Source organism: Canis lupus, chromosome 13, assembly GCF_011100685.1.
Source record: "Canis lupus familiaris isolate Mischka breed German Shepherd chromosome 13, alternate assembly UU_Cfam_GSD_1.0, whole genome shotgun sequence".
NCBI lineage: Eukaryota > Metazoa > Chordata > Mammalia > Carnivora > Canidae > Canis > Canis lupus.
In genome coordinates, this window is record NC_049234.1 from 58,871,522 (window position 1) to 58,893,414 (window position 21,893).

The window sequence follows — 21,893 nt, forward strand, 5'->3', positions numbered from 1 at the left end:
CCAAGTGGTGTACCGTGCTGGTTCATTCTGTAACATTCCTCATTCCCATTCTGCCCCCGTTTTATCTCATTTGTTTTGTTGGTCAAAGTGGGGGCCCTCTACAAGTATTTCTGGTTTATATAAATTTGGAACTGAGCATCTTCTAACATACAGAACTTAATATATTCAGACATAAGAGGATTACTCTCTAGAACCCCTCAGGTAGACTACATTCTCCCTCCACTACAACTTCGTCACCACCACCATCTCCCAGTCCCTCCCCCTTTTTTTCTTCTTTTTTTTTCTCCTTTGCTTTTCTTTCTTTTCCTCTTCTTTACGATTCCTGGCCTTTTATTTTTTACTGCTTTGTTTTAAAATTTGTTTTTCACTTTAATGGTCCTTTTGTTTTATGTCGTTCTGATCTTTGTTTTCAATTTCTGGTCTCTAACCTCGGCAGAATCATCTAGGGTGAAATTTACTTAGGTCGTGGCCAATAATCATGACTCAGCCCACTCATACAGCCACTCTGCACTGAGCAAAATGACTAAAAAGAACTCACCACAAAAGAAAGAATCAGAAACAGTACTCTCCCACAGAGTTACAGAATTTGGATTACAATTCAATGTCAGCGAATTCAGAAGCACAATTATAAACCTACTGGTAGCTCTGGAAAAAAGCATAAAGGAATCAAGAGACTTCATGACTGCAGAATTTAGATCTAATCAGGCCAAAATTAAAAATCAATTAAATGAGATGCAATCCAAACTGGAGGTCCTAACGATGAGGGTTACTGAGGTAGAAGATAAGGTGAATGACACAGAAGACAAGTTGACGGCTAAAGAAAAAAAGAGAAAAACAATTAAAAGACCATGAGGAAAGGTTAAAGGAAATAACTGATAGTCTCAAAGGAAAAATCTACATATAACTGGGGTTCCATAGAGCACCCAGAGGGACAGAAAGTGTATTTGAACAAATCATAGCTGAGAACTTCCCTAATCTGGGGAGGGAAACAGGCATTCAGATCCAGGAGACAGAGAAGTCCCCCCCCCGCCAAAATCTATGAAAACCATTCAACACCTTGACATTTAATAGTGAAACTTGTAAATTCCAAAGATAAAAAGAAAATCCTTAAAGCAGTAAGAGACAAGAAATCCCTAACTTATATGGAAAGAAATATTAGAATAACAACAGACCTCTCCAAAGACCTGACAGGCCAGAAAGGTCTGGCAGGATATATTCAGGGTCCTAAATGAGAAGAACATGCAGCCAAGAATACTCTATCCAGCAAGGCTCTCATTCAGAATGGAGGAGAGATAAAGAGCTTTCAAGATAGGCAGAAACAGAAAGAATATGTGACCACCGAACAACTATGCAAGAAATATTAAGGAGGACTCTGTAAAAGAAAGGAAGACCAAAGTAATAATCCACAAAAACAGGGACTAAATAGGTATTACGATGATACTAAATTCGTATCTTTCAATAGTAACTGAACGTGAATGGACTAAATGATCCCATCAAAAGATGCAGACTGGATGAAGAAGCAAGACCCATCTATTTGCTGTCTACAAGAGACTCATTTTAGACCTAAGGACACTTACAGCCTGAAAATGAAAGATTGGTACAGCCTGAAAATGAAAGGTTGGAGAACCATTTACCATTCAAATGGTCCTCAAAAGAAAGCTGGGGTACCAATCCTCATATCAGATAAATTAAAGTTGATCCCAAAAACTGTAGTAAGAGATGAAGAGGGACACTATATCATACTTAAAGGATCTATATCCAACAAGAGGACCTAATGGTCATGAATATTTATGCCCCTAATGTGGGAGCTGCCAAGTATATCAATCAACTAATAACCAAAGTAAAGACATACTTAGATACTAATACACTAATAGTAGGAGACATCAACACAGCACTTTCTGCAAATGACAGATCTTCAAAGCACAACATCTCCAAAGAAACAAGAGCTTTAAATGATACACTGGACCAGATGGATTTCAGAGATATTTACAGAACTTTACATCTGAATGCAACTGAAGACACATTCTTCTCAAGTGCACATGGAACTTTCTCCAGAATAGACCACATACTGCGTCACAAATCAGGTCTCAACCAAAACCAAAATATTCGGATTGTCCCCTGCATATTTTCAGAACAAAATGCTTTGAAACTAGAACTCAATCACAAGAAGAAATTTGGAAGAAACTCAAACATGCAGAGGTTAAAGATTCCTGCTAAAAGATGAATGGGTCAACCAGGAAATTAGAGAAGAATTTAAAAGATTCATGGAAACTAATGAAAATGAAGATACAACCATTCAAAATCTTTGGGATACAGCAAAAGCAGTCCTAAGAGGTAAATACATCACACTACGCATCCCTCAAAAAACTGGAAAAAACTCAAATACACAAGCTAACTTTGCACCTGAAGGAAATAGAGAAAGAATAGCAAAAAAAAAAAAAAAAAAAAAAAAAAAAACCTACACCAAGCAGAAGAAGAGGGTTAATAAAGATTCAAGCTGAACTCAATGAAATAGAGATCAGAAAAACTGTAGAACAGATCAACAAAACCAGGAGTTGGTTCTTTGAAAGAATTAATAATATAGATAAACCTTTAGCCAGCCTTACTAAAAAGAAAAAAGACTCAAATTAATAAAATCACGAATGAAAAAGGAGAGATCACAACCAATACCAAGGAAATACAAACGATTTTTTTTTATATTTTATTTATTTATTCATGAGAGAGACAGAGACACAGGTAGAGGGAGAAGCTAGAACCAGGCTCCATGTAGGGAACCTGATGTGGGACTCAATCCCAGGACTCCAGAATCATGCCCTGAGCCGAAGGCAAGGGCCAAACCGCTAAGCCACCCAGGGACCCCTATAAACGATTTTAAAAACATATTATAAGCAGCTATATGTCAATAAATTAGGCAATCTAGAAGAAAAGGACATATTCCTGGAATACAAACTACCAAAACTGGAAGAAGAAGGAACAGAAAACCTGAAGGAATGAAAAACCGATAACCAGGGAGGAAACTGAAGCAGTCATCAAAAACCTCCCAAGACACAAAAGTCCAGGGCCCAATGGCTTCCCAGGGGAATTCTATCAAACGTTTAAGAAGAAACCATACCTATCCTACTAAAGCTGTTCCTAAAGATAGAAAGGGACAGAATACTTCCAAACTCCTTTTATGAGGCCAGCATCACCTTAATTCTAAAACCAGACAAAGACCCCACCAAAAGGGAGAATTATAGACCAATATCCCTGAAGACCACAGATGCAAAAATTCTCAACAAGATACTAGCCAGTAGGATCCAACAATACATTGAGAAGATTATTCACCATGACCAAGTGGGATTTATCGCCGGGATGCATGGCTGGCTCAACACTTGTAAAACAATCAACGTAATAGATTATGTCAACAACAACAACAAAAAAAAAACAAGAACCACATGACCCTCTCAATAGATGCAGAGAAAGCATTTGACATCCATTCTTGATCAAAACTCTTCAGAGTGTAGGGATAGAGGGAACATTCCTCAGCATCTTAAAAGCCTTCTATGAAAAGCCCACAGCAAATATCATTCTCAATGGGGAAACACTGAGAGCCTTTCCCCTAAGATCAGGAACACGACAGGGATGTCCACTCTCACCACTGCTATTCTACATAGTACTAGAAGTCCTAGCCTTCAGCAATCAGGCAACAAAAAGAAACAAAAAGCATTCAAACCGGCAAAGAAGTCAAACTCTCCCTCCTCGCAGATGACATGATACTGTACATAGAAAACACAAAAGACTCCATTCCAAGATTGCTAGAACTCATACAGAAATTCGGCAGAATGGCAGGATACAAAATCAATGCCCAGAAATCAATGGCATTTCTATATACTAACAATGAGACTGAAGAAAAAGAAATAAAGGAGTCAATCCCATTTACAATTGCACCCAAAATTGCATAAGATATCTAGGAATAAACCTAACCAAAGAGATAAAGGATCTATACCCCCAAAACTGCGAACACTTCTGAAAGAAACTGAGGAAGATACAAAAGATGGAAAAATATTCCATGCTCATGGATTCGAAGAATTAATATTGTGAAAATGTCAATGTTACCCAGGGCAATTTACATGTTCAATGCAATCCTTATCAAAATACCATGGACTTTCTTCAGAGAGTTGGAATAAAGCATCTTAAGTTTTGTGTGGAATCAGAAACGACCCCGAACAGCCAGGGGAACATTGAAAAAGAAAACTAGAGCCGGGGGCATCACAATGCCGGATTTCAGGTTGTACTACAAAGCTGTGGTCATCAAGACAGTGTGGTACTGGCACAAAAACAGACACATTGATCAATGGAACAGAACAGGAACCCAGAAATGGGCCCTAAACTCTATGGTCAACTAATATTCGACAAAGCAGGAAAAACTATCCACTGGAAAAAAGTCTCTTCCATAAATGATGCTGGGAAAATTGGACAGCCATGTGCAGAAGAATGAAACTAGACCATTCTCTTACACCATACACAAAGATAAACTCAAAATGGATGAAAGATCTAAATGGGAGACAAGAATCCATCAAAATCCTAGAGGGGAACACAGGCAACATTTCTGAACTTTGGCACAGCAACTTCTTCCAAGATATATCTATGAAGGCAAGGGAAACAAAAGCAAAAATGAAGTACTGTGACTTCATCAAGATAAAAAGCTTCTGCACAGCAAAAGAAACAGTCAACAAAACTAAAAGGCAACCTACAGAATGGGAGAAGATATTTGCAAATAACTTTTCACATAAAGATCTAGTATTCAAGATCTATAAAGAACTTATTAAATTCAACAGCAAGGAAACAAACAATCCAATCATGAAATGGGCAAAAGACATGAACAGAAATTTCCCCAAAGAAGACATACACATGGCTAACAAGCATATGAGAAAATGCTCCACATCACTTGCCATCAGGGAAATACAAATCAAAAGCACGATGAGATACCACCTCACACCAGTGAGAATGGTGACAATTAACAAGACAGGAAATAACAAATGTTGGCAAGGATGTGGAGAAAGGGGAACCCTCTTGCACTGTTGGTGGGAATGTGAACTGGTACTGCCACTCTGGAAAACTGTGTGGAGGTTCCTCAAAGAGTTAAAAATAGAACTGCCCTACGACCCCGCAATTGCACTGCTGGGGATTTACCCCAAAGATACAGATGCAGTGAAAAGCCAAGACACCTGCACCCCGATGTTTCTAGCAGCAATGTCCACAATAGCCAGACTGTGGAAGGAGCCTCAATGTCCTTCAACAGATGAATGGATAAAGAAGATGTGGTCTATGTATACAATGGAATATTCCTCGGCCATTAGAAACGACAAATACCCACCATTTGCTTGGACATGGATGGAACTGGACAGTATTATGCTGGCTGAAGTTAAGTCAATCAGAGAAGGACAATCATCATATAGTTTCACTCATACGGGGAATATAAGAAATAGTGAAAAGGACTGTAAGGGAAAGGAGGGGAACTGAGTGGGAAAAATTAGAGAGGGAGACAAACCATGAGAGACTCCTAACTCTAGGAAACAAACAAAGGGATGTGGAAGGGGAGGTGGGCGGGGGAATGGGGTGACTGGGTGACAAGCACTCAGGGGGGCACTTGACAGGATGAGCACTGGGTGTTGTACTATATGTTGGCAAACCGAAGTCCAATAAAAAAATATGCAAAAAAAAATCTAACTTCTCATGCAATCCCAAGTAGAAAAGGTAGAGAGCTAGTCACTGGCTGAAAATTATCCCACAGCAATGAGCTGTGGGAAGCAGCAGATGGGAACAGAGAAGGAATGAAGCAGTAAGTACATATATTGAGGACAGTCCACTGAGAAAGCCTAGAAGCAATGATATCCTTGCCTCCTTTGTCATAGATTAATTGATTATATAAGCATGAGTTATAAGTGGGCTCTCTGTTTTGTTCCATTTATCTATGTGTCTATTTTGTTCCATTATCATACTGTAGCATTATTTACAACAGCCAAGATATAGAAGCAACCCAAATGTTCATCCATAAGTGAATTAATAAAGAACATGTGGTACATATACAAACCACACACACATACAGAATAGAATTTAGGCATAAAAATAGTGACATCTTGCAATCTACAACAACATAGATGGAATGGATGGACAGTATAACGCTATGTGAAACAAGTCAGTCAGGGAAAGATAAATGCCATATGATTTCACGCACATGTGGATTTTTTTTTTTTTTTAAGATTTTATTTACTTATTCACGTAAGAGAGACAGAGACAAGCAGAGGGAGAAATAGGCTCCCGGCAAGGAGCCAGATCTGGGAGTTGATCCAGATCCCAGGATCACGCCCTGAGCTGAAGGCAGATGCTCAACTGCTGAGCCACCCAGGTGTCCCTCACAGTCCCTCACAAGTGGAATTTAAGAAACAAAACAACTGAATAAAGAAAACCAGACTCTTAAATACAGAGAACATAATGGTGGTTGCCAGAGGAGAGGTGGGTGAGCAATGAATGACACAGATAAAGGGAATTAAGACTATGCTTATGATAAACATTGAATAAAGTATAAAAATGCTGAATCATTCTGTTGTATACCTAAAACATATCACTGTATATTAATTATATTTCGATAAAAATAATTTTAAGGGGTGCATGGGTGACTTAGTCAGATGAGTATCCAAGTTGATCTCAGCTCAGGTCTTGACCTTGGGGTCATGAGTTCAGGCCCCACGTTGGGCTTCAGGCAAAGTGCAGAGCCTACTTTAAAAAAATATATTTTTTTAAGGTCTAACAGAAGTGAGTATGAACATGTATGTACTGGAGGCAGGAAGGAAAATGAAACAAATATAAAATGTTGACAATTGTGGAAACTGGATGAAACAAATATGGGATTTCAGGGAGAGTTTAAAATTAAAAATTTCCAAAATTTAATAACTTAATAAATTTAATAATTTCCAAAAAAATATTTTTCTAAAGATTTTTTATTTATTCAGAGAGAGAGAGAGAAAGAGAGAGAGAGAGAGGCAGAGACACAGGCAGAGGGAGAAGCAGGCTCCATGCAGGGAGCCTGACGTGGGACTCGATCCTGGGTCTCCAGGATCACACCCCAGGCTGCAGGCGGCGCTAAACCGCTGCGCCACTGGGGCTGCCCCAAAAAAATTATTTTAAAAAAATAGCAATAAAAAAACAACTTCTGTTTCAAACATTTAAGAATCTTAATAAGCACAGAGATAGAAGAAAACAGATTACCTACAAAGAAAACAAGAAGTAAGCCTGCTTTTGAATTTCTGCTCATGAGCATTAGCTATGAGGCAAAAGATCAATAGCCAGCTAGTTTAAAGGAAAAAAAGATTATGACTCAAAGATTATTTTTACCATTCAACTGGTTGTAAAAAATATATATAAATATATAAATACATATATTTTTTTTTCCCTGAGTTTTCGCTAGCATATGTGAGAATGTCTACCAACTTTAAAAAGAAATATCAAGGCTATCTGTCCTGACAGTAAGTACAAATGTATTAAACATTTATTAAAGGAAAAAATAAAAAAAAATAAAAATAAAAAAAAATAAAGGAAAAAATACTGACAGAAGTTAAAAATAAAAACTCATTTATGTACTATTTCTAAACCACTTTGTTTTAGTTCTTTAAGAAAGGTTAAGTAAAAAGATGAACAAACATATAAAAAAATAAGAACAAACCAAAAGAAAGCAGGCATCACAATATTAGGCAAAACAGACTATAAGTTAAAAGCACTGTAACAAGATCAAGAAGATAAATTTGACTTAAGCAGTTACATTCCATATAAATGCTTACCTGCTTAGTAAAAGCACTGAAATATACAGAGCAAACACTACAGAAGACAGAAGGAGAAAAAAGCAGACCACTGCAGGAGAAGCACTTTACTGCAACTCTGGCAGTCCTCAGCAGATTACACAAATCACAAGCAAGGATATAAAGATAAAGGATCAAAATAATATCTATGTAACATGTTCCATTCTAAGATCTTGTTCTTTTCCCCAAATCCACTCCTTCCCTAGTAGTCTCCAAATCACATAATGACACGACCATTCTTTCAGGTGCTCAACCCAAAACCATTAAAGTTATCATAAGAATCATAATATTCTATAAATATTTAAGAAATTCCGAGGTGCTTGGGTTTAAGCATCTGCCTTGGGCTTAGGTCATTATCTCAGGGTCTTTAGGATGGAGCCCCGAGTCTTCAGGCTGCCTACTCAATGAGGAGTCTGAATTCTCTCTTTCCCTCACCCACCCTACTCCCGTTCGTGCTCATTCATTGTCTCTCAAATAAATAAAAATCTTTAAAAATTAAAACAATATTTAAGAGTGCTACATATATTCAAAAATATATATCCACTTATATCATTAAAACAAGTGGATATTTTAAAATCCATACATATACACAAAATAATATTCTTTTTTCAAGCACCCATGGGAGAATTATAAAATTCTTACATGAATTTTATATGTTCTAAGTATACTATAGAACACAAAGAAAATCTTAATAAAGGTCTATTTTTCAAAAAATTTATAATACAAGCCAAAGTACCCTAGAACAGTGAAATGAAACTAGAAATTCTTAACAAAGAACAAAACACTTTAGGGCAACAGCCAACATTATGTTCTACCACAAACCAGATATTAAACTAAACAAGAGGGACGTCTGGGTGGCTCAGCATTTAAGCCTCTGCCTTTGGCTCAGGGTGTGATCTTGGAGTCCCAGGATTGACTCCTGCATCAGGCTCCTGCATGGAGCTTACTTCTCCCTCTGCCTATTGTCTGTGCCTCTCTCTCTGTGTCTCTCAGGAATAAATAAATAAATAAAATCTTTAAAAATAAATTAATAAGTAAACTAAACAAGAAAGCTAAGGGATTGGAAATGATATCCCCATTTTACAGATAGGACGTTAAATGTAAGAGCAATTAATTTTTTTACTCAATATAACATAGTAAATAAGTGGTAGAGCTAGATTCAACCCCAAGTTCCAGACTCTGGAGACCAAGTTCTTGATTAAATATACTCTTTAAAAAAACTCATAGGTCACAGAAAAATCACTGTAATTTATGGTACACTACAATAAGAACACAACATTTGGGACTCCCTAGGTGGCTCAGTTGGCTTAGTGTCCAACTCTCGACTTCGGCTCAGGTCATGATCTCAGGGTCATGGGATGGAGACCCACACTAGGCTCTGCACTCAACGAGGAGTCTGATAGAGATTCTCTCTCCCTCTGCCCCCTCTCTGCTCATGTTCTCTCTCTCTCTCTAAAATAAATAAATCTTTAAAAGAAAAAAAAAACATTTAAAAAGCTATAAAATTGGGTGCCTGGGTGGCTCACTGAACTGAGAGTCCAACTCTTTCTGGCTCAGGTCATCATCTCAGGGTTGTGAGATCGTGCTCCAAGTGGGTGCTCTGCCCTCAGCACAAAGTCTGCTTCAGATTCTCTCTTTCCCCTCTCCCTCTGCCCCAATCCTGCTCACATTCTCTCCAAAAAATTAATCATTTAAAAAAATTTTTTAATAAAAAGCTAAAAAATTAAACCAAAACTATAATCAGGAAATTTTTTTCAAATGAAAAATTATTATCAAATAAAAAATAGAAAAATAATTATAGAAAGCATTCAACTTAGAGGAGAAAAATAAAATCTAAACACAGGGGAAAAAAACAATTTAAAGGAAAAAGCAAAGGGGATGTCTGGCTGGTTTAGTTGGTAGAGCCTATGACTCTTTGTTAACAGGGTTTTTACATTCAAATCCCACATTAGGTATAGAGATTACTTAAAAATACAATCTTTAAAAAAAAATTCCACCTTTCTAGCATTTCAAGAGATGCAAATTAAAAGGAAAAAAAGGGGCATTGGGTGGCTCTGTCAGTTGAGCATTCAACTCTTATATCCAGCTCAGGTCATAATCTCAAGGTTGTGAGATCAGCCCCATGTCTAGCTCCAAGAAGTCTGCTTAAGAGTCTCTCCTTTTGGGGTAGCCCACATGGCTCAGCAGTTTAGAGCTGCCTTCAGCCCATGGTGTGATCCTGGAGACCCGGGATCGAGTCCCATGTCAGGCTCCCTGCATGGAGCCTGCTTCTCCCTCTGCCTATGTTTCTGCCTCTCTCTCCCTCTCTCTCTCTCTCTCTGTCTCTGATGAATGAATGAATAAATAAATAAATCTAAAAAAAAAAAAAAAAGTGTCTCTCCTCCTGGCAACCCCCCTCAACCAACCCTGCTCGTGGGTACACCTGTGTGTGCTGTGCTCTGTCTCTCTCTCAAAAAAAAAAATGATATTCCAATTTTAAAAAATAAGTAAAAGGAAAATGAATTAGTGAATCAGGAAGAAAAAATAGATAGTAAAACATCATATTTCAAACACACTTTCTTTGGCAGCATAAAAAGTTACAAAACTATTAAGAGGCATTTCAAAAACTAAAGTTTCAAACATATTTAAGGCAGAAAAAAATGATATAATCAAATGATATACCCATCATATACCCACAGTAATTAATAAATGGCTTATCTTGCTTCATTTATTCCCTTATCAGCTTAACATTTTTTTTTTTTTTTAAAGATGTATTTATTTGAGAGAGAGAGAGAAAGCACATGGCATCTGGGGCACAGGGAAAGTCTCAAGCAGACTCTGTACTGAGCAAGGGCCCGATGCTGGGCTCTCTCTTACTACTACCCTTGAGATCATGACCTGAGCCAAAACCAAGAATCAGATGCCCAACTGACTACACCACCCAGGCACCCCTTAACATTTTTAAATACTAGAGTAGATATTTTCAGTGTCAAATATTTCATTATGTTCTACCTCAAAGAAAGGACTGTCACTCTGTCATTCCTTCTCTTCCTCCCTGTCACCTAGGTGTAAGGTCTTAAAAATCTCTAAACATTTGGTAAGGCTCTTAAGAGTAAGTACTCAATTCACATTTACCACTGGTGATAATTTATATAAAACACAGCACACCTTACTCTATATGCATAATGCCATAAATATCAAGACAACAGACAATAAATAATAACTTACTTGAACTTTCCGAAACTTCCCTGTCATCCACATCGGAATTATTCTTTCCAGATGTTAAATAATTCTTAACCCTGAAAGGTCCACTTTAAGATAAAAAAGTAAACCATAAAATTGTGCATTTATAATACATATATCTAATTATGTACCTTGATGGTCATTTTTCTCCCAAAACTGCCAAGGTTTCCTTCTTATAAAACTAACATTGATGTTATAGGTCACCAAATATATATGTACATGATGCATAAAATAATCTATAATTTAGTCTTATAACCGTCAAACAAATGCTGAATTTTATAACCTTTTAAGCTTCATGAATCAGTTATAAATTTTAAATCAACTCAAGCAACACCCCTTGATAAAAATTAAATCATAAAAAATTAGAAATAAATCAGCTTGTCTTAGTTAAAAAATACAGTAAAAAACAAGTGAAATTTAAAATATGGTCCAGAAACTGCTCAGAGATAATTCAGCTTATCCTAGTCCTAGATTCCTTTCCTTCTACTATGAATCCAGGATAGGCCTACTAATCATAACTCACCAAACAGTAAAGAAATCTTAGCCATCACTTAAAAGTCTTGGGAATCTGTTATAATTTACCATTCCTTCATTTTAAAAAAGGGTATATGACTTCAGATATATACATACCTTCCTTCCAAAACTGAAGTTTTAGGCTCTCCAGAATCCAAGTTAGATTCTGCTGGAGTCTTGCATGTAAATTCCTTGATCTGAGACTTCAGATGAACATTTTGTGCGGTCATATTATCTTTCTTCTTTGGATTTCCTATACCTCTGTAAAAATGTAAAGTGTAAAATTGTTTTCATTCCTCCATAAAATATTCTTCCAGAAAGAATACACAATGAGTAGACAATATAATATTGGCTGTAACAAATATCAGATAATCCTGTTCAGGTCTTAGGACTTACTAGAGTAGGAAAAAGAAATTTGATTCTAGGACCCACTAAGAATAATTCTGATAAGAAATCTGGTAGACACCTGGCCTAAGATGGAAGTGATGACAGGAGAACACAGGGAGACACTACCTACAGGCAGGATATAATGTATTTTACACATTTAATATATCTTTTTTTTGAAAATCCACAAACAACTGAAACTGTTTTCTTTGACACCCCTATCCAGCCTATTGAGGTACAGTAGGGGGCTAAGAGGCACTCAGGCTCATCTCTTTAATAGCTAACATCTAATTAGTTTATCTCCTATATATGCATATAGGATATACTATTCCCAAACTATACAACTTTTCTCACCTTTCTAAGCCCTATGTTTTACTTTGTTTCTTGACTCATTCTAACAGCCTACTCTTATTATACTTGAGGAAAAAATTTGCATGTGACATAACTAAAGAGCATGCAAACTTTCGAGTATTCTTTGATATTTTATTTCTGAAGGTTCTACTATCCCTCTAGGTCCTATGATCAGAGTCTAAAGAAATAAAAGGGATTATAAGAGAATATTATGAACTATACATCAACAAATTAGATAACCTAGATGAAGTGGAAAAATTCCTAAAGATACGCTAATTACCAAAACTGATTCAAGAAGAAATAATCCCAAAAGACCTGTAACAGGAGAATGAATCAGTAATCAAAAAAACTCCCTAGAAAGAAAAGCCCAGGCCCAAATGGTTTCACTGATGAATTCTACCAAGCATTCAAAGAATACAAATTCTTCACAAACTCTTTCAAAAGACAGAAGAGAACTTCTTAACTTATTTTATGAAGCCAGGATTATCTTGATACCAAAACTCGACAAAGACATCACAAGAAAACCAGAGACCAAAAAATCTCAACAACATAATAGCAAAAGAAATCTAGCAATGTATAAATAGAATTATATGTCCCATTTGGTCCCGTCGTGTCCAAATGGGATTTATACCAGAGATGCAGTATGGTCTACCATACTAAAACCAATTAATATATCATCTGAGTAAGAAACAAAAATCATATCATATGAAAAGATGCAAAAAAAAAAAAAGCATTCCACAAAATCAAATAGCTTTTTATGATAGAAACACCCAACAAACTAGAACTAGACGGAAACTGCCTCAACCTGATAAAGAGTATGTATGAAAAACCTACAGCTAGCAACATACTAAATGGTGAAAGAATGGATGCTTTCCTCTTAAAATTTAGGAACAAGACAAAGAAGTCTGCTGTTGCCACTTCTATTAAACACTGTACTAAAGATTTTAGCCAGGCAATTAGGCAATATAAAATAAATAAATAAATACGAGATTTGAAAAGAAGGGTAAAAGTATCTCTATTCACAAATGATATGGTTTTTGTACTCAGAAAATCCTATGAAATCCACTAAAAAGCTTTCAAAATTAATAAATGACTTTAGCAAGGTTGAATACAAGATCAAATATTAATTGTATTTCCATACACTTGCAACGAACATCCAAAAATAAAATTTAAAAAGCAATTCCTGGGCAGCCCCGTTGGCGCAGCGGTTTAGCGCCACCTTCAGCCCAGGGTGTGATCCTGGAGACCCAGGATCGAGTCCCGCGTCAGGCTCTCTGCATGGAGCCTGCTTCTCCCTCTGCCTGTGTTTCTGCCTCTTTCTCTCTCCATGGAGCCTGCTTCTCCCTCTGCCTGTGTTTCTGCCAATAAATAAATAAATAATCTTTTAAAGAAATAAATAAAAAGCAATTCCTTTCACAATAGCATCAAAACAAATAAAATGCTTAGGGATGATTTAACAAAAGAAGTATAAAACTTATGCTCTGAAAACACTCTTGCAATAAGTTACAGATCTCAGTAAATGGAAAAATATCACATGTTCATGTATCAATATATTTATTGTTAAAATGGCAATGTTCCCTCAAGCTGATACACAAATCCAATGCAATCTGTATCAGAATCTCAAATGAAGTCTTCGTAGAAATTGGCATGCTGATTTTAAAATGTATATGGAATTGCAAGGAACCCATAATAGTCAAAACAATTCTGAAAAGGAAAAATAAAAAGGACTCATATCTCTTGATCTCAAATCTTATCATGGCAATGGTAATCACAACAGTATAGTACTAGACCCAGAACTGATACACAGATCAAGAAGGAAAAAATTGAGAACCCAGAAAGAAACTCTCATATATTACGGTCAACTGATTTTCAATAATGGCATCAAGACCATTCTATGGGGAAAATAAGTCTTTTCAACAAACACTAATGGGACAATTGGATAGTCAACATGGAGAAGAATAGTGAAACCTTTACTTCACAGAATATATAAAAATTAGCAAGATGGATGAAAGACCTAAATGTAAGAGAGTTAAAACTATAAAACTCTTAGAAGAAAAGATAGAGGCAAATCTTCATGAACTTCCATTCTTAGATATGACATCAAAAGTATAAACAACAAAATGATAAAATAGATTGGACTTTATAAAAATTAAAAGCTTATGAGCTTCAAAGGACACCATGAAGAAGCAAAAAAACAACCCAAAGGAGAAAATACCTGCAAATCCCTTATTTGACAAGAGACTTGTAACCAAAATATATAAAGATCTCTTACATTATTTTTTTTTCTTACAACATAATTTAAAAAAAAGACAATCCGACTAAAAATTAGGCTGAACAGATCTTTTTCTAAAGATATGCAAATGACGAATAAACACACGAAAAGATGCTCAACATCATCAGTCATCTGGGAAATGCATGAAAACCACAATGAGATACCACTTCCATACCAACTAGGATAGCTAGAATCAAAGTCAGATGATAACAACTGCTGGCAAGGATGTAGAAATACTGGAATCCTCATACACTGCTGGTAGAAATGTAAAATGGTGCAGATGCTTTGGAAAACAGTCTTGCAGTACCTCAAACAATTTAAATATAGAGTTACCATATGACTAAAGCAATTCCAATCCTAGGTATATGTCCAAGAGACATGAAAACATATGTTCACATAGAAACCTGTACACAAATGTTTATGCCAGCATTATTCACAAGAGCTAAAAGGAAGAACCCAAATGTCCATCAACAAATGACCAAATAAACGAAACATGGCAAAACCGTAAAATATTTGGTCCTAAAAAGTAATAAAGTACTGATACATGCTACAACATGAATGAAACCTGAAAATATCCAAACAGGGGGCACCTGCGTGGCTCAGGCGGTTAAGTATCTGACTCTTGATCTCAGCTCAGGTCTTGATTTCAGGGTCACAAGTTCAAGCCCCATGGGGAAAGAAAAAGAAAGAAAATATCCAAACAGAAAGAAGCCAATACAAAAAACTCATACTACAGGATTTCATTCAGATTAAAATCCAAAATGTAAAATCTATACAAACAAAAATTATATTACTGGCTGCTTAAAGCAGTGGAAGAGGGACTACAGAAATGCTAACTAAAGGGCACTGGCTTTTTTGTGAAGTGCTGAAAATGCTCCAAAATGGACTATGTTGATGGTTTGCACCTTCCTGTGAATATATTTTAAAACAATTGAGTTGTGCACATTTCATGAGTGAATTTTAAGTCTACTGTAATGAGCTTCTGTTCCATCCGGCTTATAGAAATAATACAGAAATTAAGTGATTCCATAAATTCAAATGAAAGAAACTCAGTGGAAACTGTTTATGATTCAAGTCCTCTAGCCCTTAAACTTTTGTTCCCAAAAGTTTTAACAGGGAAGAAGGAAGTTAGCTTTAATTAATGCTAATGGTTATAAAGAAACAAAAAATAACACTTAAGTTAAAAGTTTCAATATCGTTACATACTTGTAAAGAGAAGTAACTCATGTAACATTTCTAATCAGGAAGATGCCTTAATTTAAAAAAAAAGCTAGATGCCTTAGACAAATTAATCAATTTCAGCTTAAAAACTATTACCCATCTCCTCTCTGATTTCAACATGTGTATGTGTGTGTATGTATATGGGTGTATCACATAATATTCTAGTATTAAAAAGGTTTAAATTTATTTTCTTCCAAAAATCCTAGTAAGTTTTAATTCCTAAAATTCCTCTCCTGGTACAAATGGTACGAATAACATCTTTGAACATTACAAAATACAAAATCATGTGCCCAACTAAGTTAAATAATAATAGACAATATAATGTCTTTTTTTAACATTCATTTATTTATTTGAAAGAGAGCGCAAACGGGGGTGGGTGGGTAGCAGAGCAGAGGGAGAGAATCTCAAGGAGACTCCCCACTCAACATGTGGGGCTCAATTCCACAACCCATGAGATCATGACCTGAGCTGAAAGCATTAGTTGGACACTCAACTGACTGAGCCACCCAGGTGCCCTGGTAACGTCTTTTTTAAAAAAGCAATTAATTCTTTTTTTTTTAAAGAAAATTTTAATTTATTGAGAGAAAGAGAGCACACAAGTAGGGGGAGGGGCAGAGGGAAGCAGATTCCTCACTGAGCACAGAGCCCATGGTGGGGTTCTACCCCACGACCCCAGGATCATGACCTGAGCCCAAAACAAGAGCTAGAGGATCAACTGAGCTACCCAATCATCCTAGAATTTTTATAGTGCCATAAATTATAAAAACTCAAAGTATCAAGCTAAATTGTGTTTTCAAACCCCTTTGTTAGCTTTAAGACTTTAGATTAATATTGAATTATATTAATAATTAATTTTTGGATCTGTGGACAATTCCTAAGATAAAAGACACAAAACTGGTTTCTTTTTCTTTTTTTTTTTTTTTTAAGATATTTATTTATTCATGAGAGACAGAGAGAGTGAGAGAGGCAGAGACACAGGCAGAGGGAGAAGCAGGCTCCATGCAGGGAGCCTGACATGGGACTTGATCCTGGGTCTCCAGGATCACACCCTGGGCTGAAGGCAGCAACCAAACCGCTGAGCCACCCAGGGATCCCCACAAAACTGGTTTCTAAACATAGTTTTAATATACTCCTGTCTCATACATTTTTAAATGACCATCAGTTAAAAAGACTAAAAATGAAGCAATTCCTTCAGATGCTAATATACAATTCATGTTAGCCATTATGAAAACGTTAAAAGGTTTATGTTACATGTACTTGCACAGAGCATTAGCTAGATACTAGTTTCTTGACTACCTACATTCATATATCCCTATGGCCAGAGGAAACAAAAGTTGATTGCTTAGAGGCTAAAAAATCTTGGCACTACACTAAATAAAACAATTACAGAGAAATACAAATGTATACACAAAGTAATGAATATGTTTATATATCAATTCTTACAATTTATTAAGAATGTAAAATCAGGGATCCCTGGGTGGCGCAGCGGTTTAGTGCCTGCCTTTGGCCCAGGGCGCGATCCTGGAGACCCGGGATCGAATCCCACGTTGGGCTCCCTGCATGGAGCCTGCTTCTCCCTCTGCCTATGTCTCTGCCTCTCTCTCTCTCTCTTTCTCTCTCTCTGTGTGACTATCATAAATAAGTAAAATTAAAAAAAAAAGACTTATTAAAAAAAATAAGTCTTGAAAAAAAAAAGAATGTAAAATCAATTTGATGGGATGAGCACTGGATGTTATACTCTATGTCGGCAAACTGAATTTTTAAAAAAAGGAAAAAAGGTAAAATCAATACAAATTATATACTATCTTATTTAATGATAAGGTCAGGTTAATACAAATTATATACTATTTTATTTAACAAGAAGTTCAAGTTAAAACTGATGCCAAACCTTGTACTTATATATGTACATATGTGTAAGTATACACATATAAATGTATATTAAGATTTACAGTTTTTAAAGAGCTTAGCAATGATGAACAAAAAATATTATAAAACCTAATCTCTTCTGGCATCCTTTAAGCCATTTTTGACATAAGTGCCTTCTTTCTTTTTTTTTTTTTTTTTTTAAAGATTTTATTTATTTATTCATAAGAGACACAGAGAGGCAGAAACATAGGCAGAGGGAGAAGCAGGCTCCATGCAGGGAGCTGATTGGGACTCAATCCCAGCACCCTGGGATCACAACCTGAGCCAAAGGCAGACATTCAACCACTGAGCCACCCAGATGCCCCAAGCTCCTTCCTTCTAAAAGAGCTTACTCTTGTTACTGATGCATGTTTTAAATATTATCATCATGAAAAGGGACCAATCATTTGCCTCCCTGTAGGCACCCATGATCTATTCATATTTTAATGTAATACCCAGTTTTCTCTGACCAGTTTTTTTGTCTAACTTTCCTAAATACAGAACCATACAACTGTTAATATGTATTTTATATCCAAATTATCTTTGAAGTTTCCATAAGGATCACTGGGTAACCACAAAGATTTATCTTTTCACCTTATGACAGGGAGAATACCAAAACACATGTTTGCTCTTCTGTGTGTATAAAGTAGCTTAATGATCATATATCCTGATGAAACAAATGCCTCAAAGATCTGTCTATGAATTCAGATACCTAATAGGTTTTCTTCAGCAAACATTTTAGCAACTATCAACTTTGGGTATTTCTAATTAGGCTAACTCCTCATTTTACACAAAAGGTAAGGTTTGTTGTAGGAATACTAGCTCAAATTTTATAACTCAGGGAAATCACTTTTTACCTGAACATTTCTCTCAACCTATAACTAAGGCTCATCTGCCTTATTTAATAAAACTTGGATTTATTTTATTAATACATTCAAGTAAAAACTACTGGACTACTAGTTAGAAGGCCTAGGTATCTAATGACACACTATTTAATCTATGTAGACCTTCCTCATTTATAAAAATGGAGCTATGGGATCCCTGGGTGGTGCAGCGGTTTGGCGCCTGCCTTTGGCCCAGGGCGCGATCCTGGAGTCCAGGGATCGAATCCCACGTCAGGCTCCCGGTGCATGGAGCCTGCTTCTCCCTCTGCCTCTGTCTCTGCCTCTCTCTCTCTCTGTATGACTATCATAAATAAATAAAAAAATTTAAAAAAAATAAAATAAAAAAAAATAAAAATGGAGCTAATACCTGTACTATCCACTTCTCAGGAATCTTATGCAAATAAATAAGAAACAAGCTGATATAAATATGGAAATCTGATAAAAGACAGCAAGGTCATTACAATTCAGTGGGGGGAAACATACTATTCAATAAACTGATTACCTACATAGGGAAAAAAGAATTTTAATTTCCTAAATAAATTACAGATGATTTAAAGAAGTAAATACTAAAAAAGCAAGTTTTTTAAAGATTTATTTTATTCATGAAAGATTTATTTATTTATTTATTTATTTATTTAAAGATTATTTTATTTTATTTTATTTTATTATGTATTTATTCTCTCTCAGAGAGAGAGAGAGAGAGGCAGAGACATAGGCAGAGGGAGAAGCAGGCTCCATGCACCGGGAGCCCGATGTGGGACTCAATCCCGGGACTCCAGGATCACGCCCTGGGCCAAAGGCAGACAACTGCTGAGACACCCAGGCATCCCACCAAGTTAAAGTTTTGAGAAGAAAATATAGAAAAATAGATCTTTATGATCTTGGAATCAATACAAAAGCAAATGTTCAAAAAGTCTGATAAATTCTATAGCTTATCTTGAACAATACAGGTTTAAAGGGTGCAGGTCCACTTACCCATGATTTTTTTCAATATACACAATACTGAAAATGTTTTTTCTCTTCCTTATGATTTTCTTAATAACACTTTCTTTCCTATTTCTAGATTTTAAGAATATAGCATATAATACATGTAAAATATAAAATACGTGCTAATTGTTTATGCTTTCAGTAAGGTTTCGAGTCAACAGTAAGTAAGCAGTTACATTTTTAAGACAAAAGGTATAAGCAAATTTCTGACTGTACAGCCTTAACTGTACATTAAAATTATGTCTTCTGAAAATAAACAAACAAATAAATAAATAAAATTATGTGTTCTGTATAAAAGACATTAATACATGTGACCCATTAAGGATTACACGCCAAAATAGAGTTTCTAAAAAAATAGAAAACTGAGCCAAGCAACTTACAAAGAGGCAATTCATTTAAAAATGAACAAAAAGCAAATGAAAGATATTTAACTATTTAACCTCACTAATAATTAGGGAAATGCAAATTAAATCCAGAAATATACCCCACTACACTGTCAAAAAATAACAAGTCTAACACCAACACATTTCAATAAGTACATGGGACAATAAGAATTCTCACACCTTGGGCACCTGGTGGCTCAGTCAGTTGAGGGTCTGCCTTCGGCTCAGGTCATGATCCCAGGGTCCTGGGACAGAGTCCTGAGTCAGGTACCCTGCTCAGCAAGGCGTCTGCTTCTCCTTCTCCCTCTGACCCTCTCCTCTACTTGAGCTCTCACTTGCTCACTCACTCTCTCTTTCAAATGAATTTTTAAAAAAAAGAATTCTCATACCTTGCTATGGGGTTATAAATCAGCTCATCCAATTTTGAGAATGATGCAGCAGTATTAGGACAAGTTAAACATGTACATACCCTAAAATTTAGTAATTCTATTTCTCCTATATATACTACTACAAGGAATCTCTTACACATTTGCTCAAGGAAACATGTATAAAATGTATGTACAGGGATCCCTGGGTGGCGCAGAGGTTTGGTGCCTACCTGTGGCCCAGGCGCGATCCTGGAGACCCGGGATCAAATCCCACATCGGGCTCCTGGTGCATGGAGCCTGCTTCTCCCTCTGCCTGTGTCTCTGCCTCTCTCTCTCTCTCTGTATGACTATCATAAATAAATAAAAATTAAAAAACAAAACAAAATAAAATAAAATAAAATCAGGTTGTTTTAAAAAAAAATGTATGTACAGGCAAAAATCTTTTTTCAGAGTGATAAATTATCAAGAGACTAGATAAATACATTGTATACCTGAAAATATAACACAGTGTTAACACCTGAAGAAAAAGAATCACATCTGAAAATAAATAAAAATTATCATTTAAAAAAATAAAAGTGGGGCAGCCCCAGTGGCGCAGCGGTTTAGCGCTGCCTGCAGCCCAGGGCGTGATCCCGGAGACCCTGGATCAAGTCCCACGTCAGTCTCCCTGCATGGAGCCTGCTTCTCCCTCTGCCTGTGTCTCTGCCTCTCATTCTCTCTCTGTGTTTCTATGAATAAATAAATAAAATCTTTAAAAAAAATAAAAATAAAAAATAAAAGTGGAAACAACTCAAATGCTCACCCTTCAATAAATGAATAAAAAGTGGTACATTACTTGCAATAAAAAGGAGTGAAGTACAAAAAAAAGGGGAGAGATTAAACATTTTCATATAACCATACAAGGTAATAACTATAAATCAACCACTTGTTTCTTTATATATATATAATGAGAGTTACGAATGGTTTGTATATTTTCAAAAGTTATATCTTAAATGGTTATTTATCTAGATAACTATTTCCATTTTGCCTCTTGGCCAGCAACGTCTAAAATATTTACTCTCTGGCCCTTTAAGAAAGTTTGCCAACCTCCACTCTTTATAAAGGAATAAAAATAAATCATTTATCAACATGAATAATCTTAAAAATGAACTGTGGGAAAAAAAGCAAGTCACAGAAGGATGTGTATACTAATGAAACCATTTTTATAAACTTTTAAAACCATACCACTGCCGTTCATATATATACATGCACATGTAGAAAAAGTATAAAAATATCCATGAGAATGGGCTCAGCAAAAGTACACATGGGATTTCAGTGGTCACTATGTTTTATTTCTTAAGTGAAATCATGAGGGAATCAGGGGTTTTACTTTTTTTTTTTAACCTGAAATATAAAGAAACTGAAAAGTTGTATGAAAATGGTGTGAAAAAGTTAGAATGTGTATAGGATTTTTTTTTTTTTTTGGTACTACAATGACATATACTACTATGCTTTAGGGCACTATGATCATTTATTTTCATACACCCCTAGCACCTTGCAGTTTCTCACATATATATTATTTGTTGAGT

The 21,893-nt window shown here is 35.9% G+C and overlaps 1 protein-coding gene across 4 annotated transcripts in view; it reads right to left on the reverse strand.

Moving 5' to 3' along the window:
- CENPC (centromere protein C) overlaps nt 1–21,893 on the reverse strand; it is a 78,337-nt gene that overhangs the window by 20,639 nt on the left and 35,805 nt on the right. For all 4 annotated transcript variants that reach the window (XR_005369062.1, XR_005369061.1, XM_038556200.1 and 1 more), the window contains exons 11-12: nt 11,688–11,831; nt 11,043–11,125 (exon numbers count right to left, since the gene is read on the reverse strand). Coding sequence is in view for 2 of the 4 variants with exons in the window: in XM_038556200.1 (XP_038412128.1) it covers nt 11,043–11,125; nt 11,688–11,831 (227 nt within the window). In the remaining 2 variants the exon portion in view is untranslated. The remainder of the gene's footprint in view (nt 1–11,042; nt 11,126–11,687; nt 11,832–21,893) is intronic.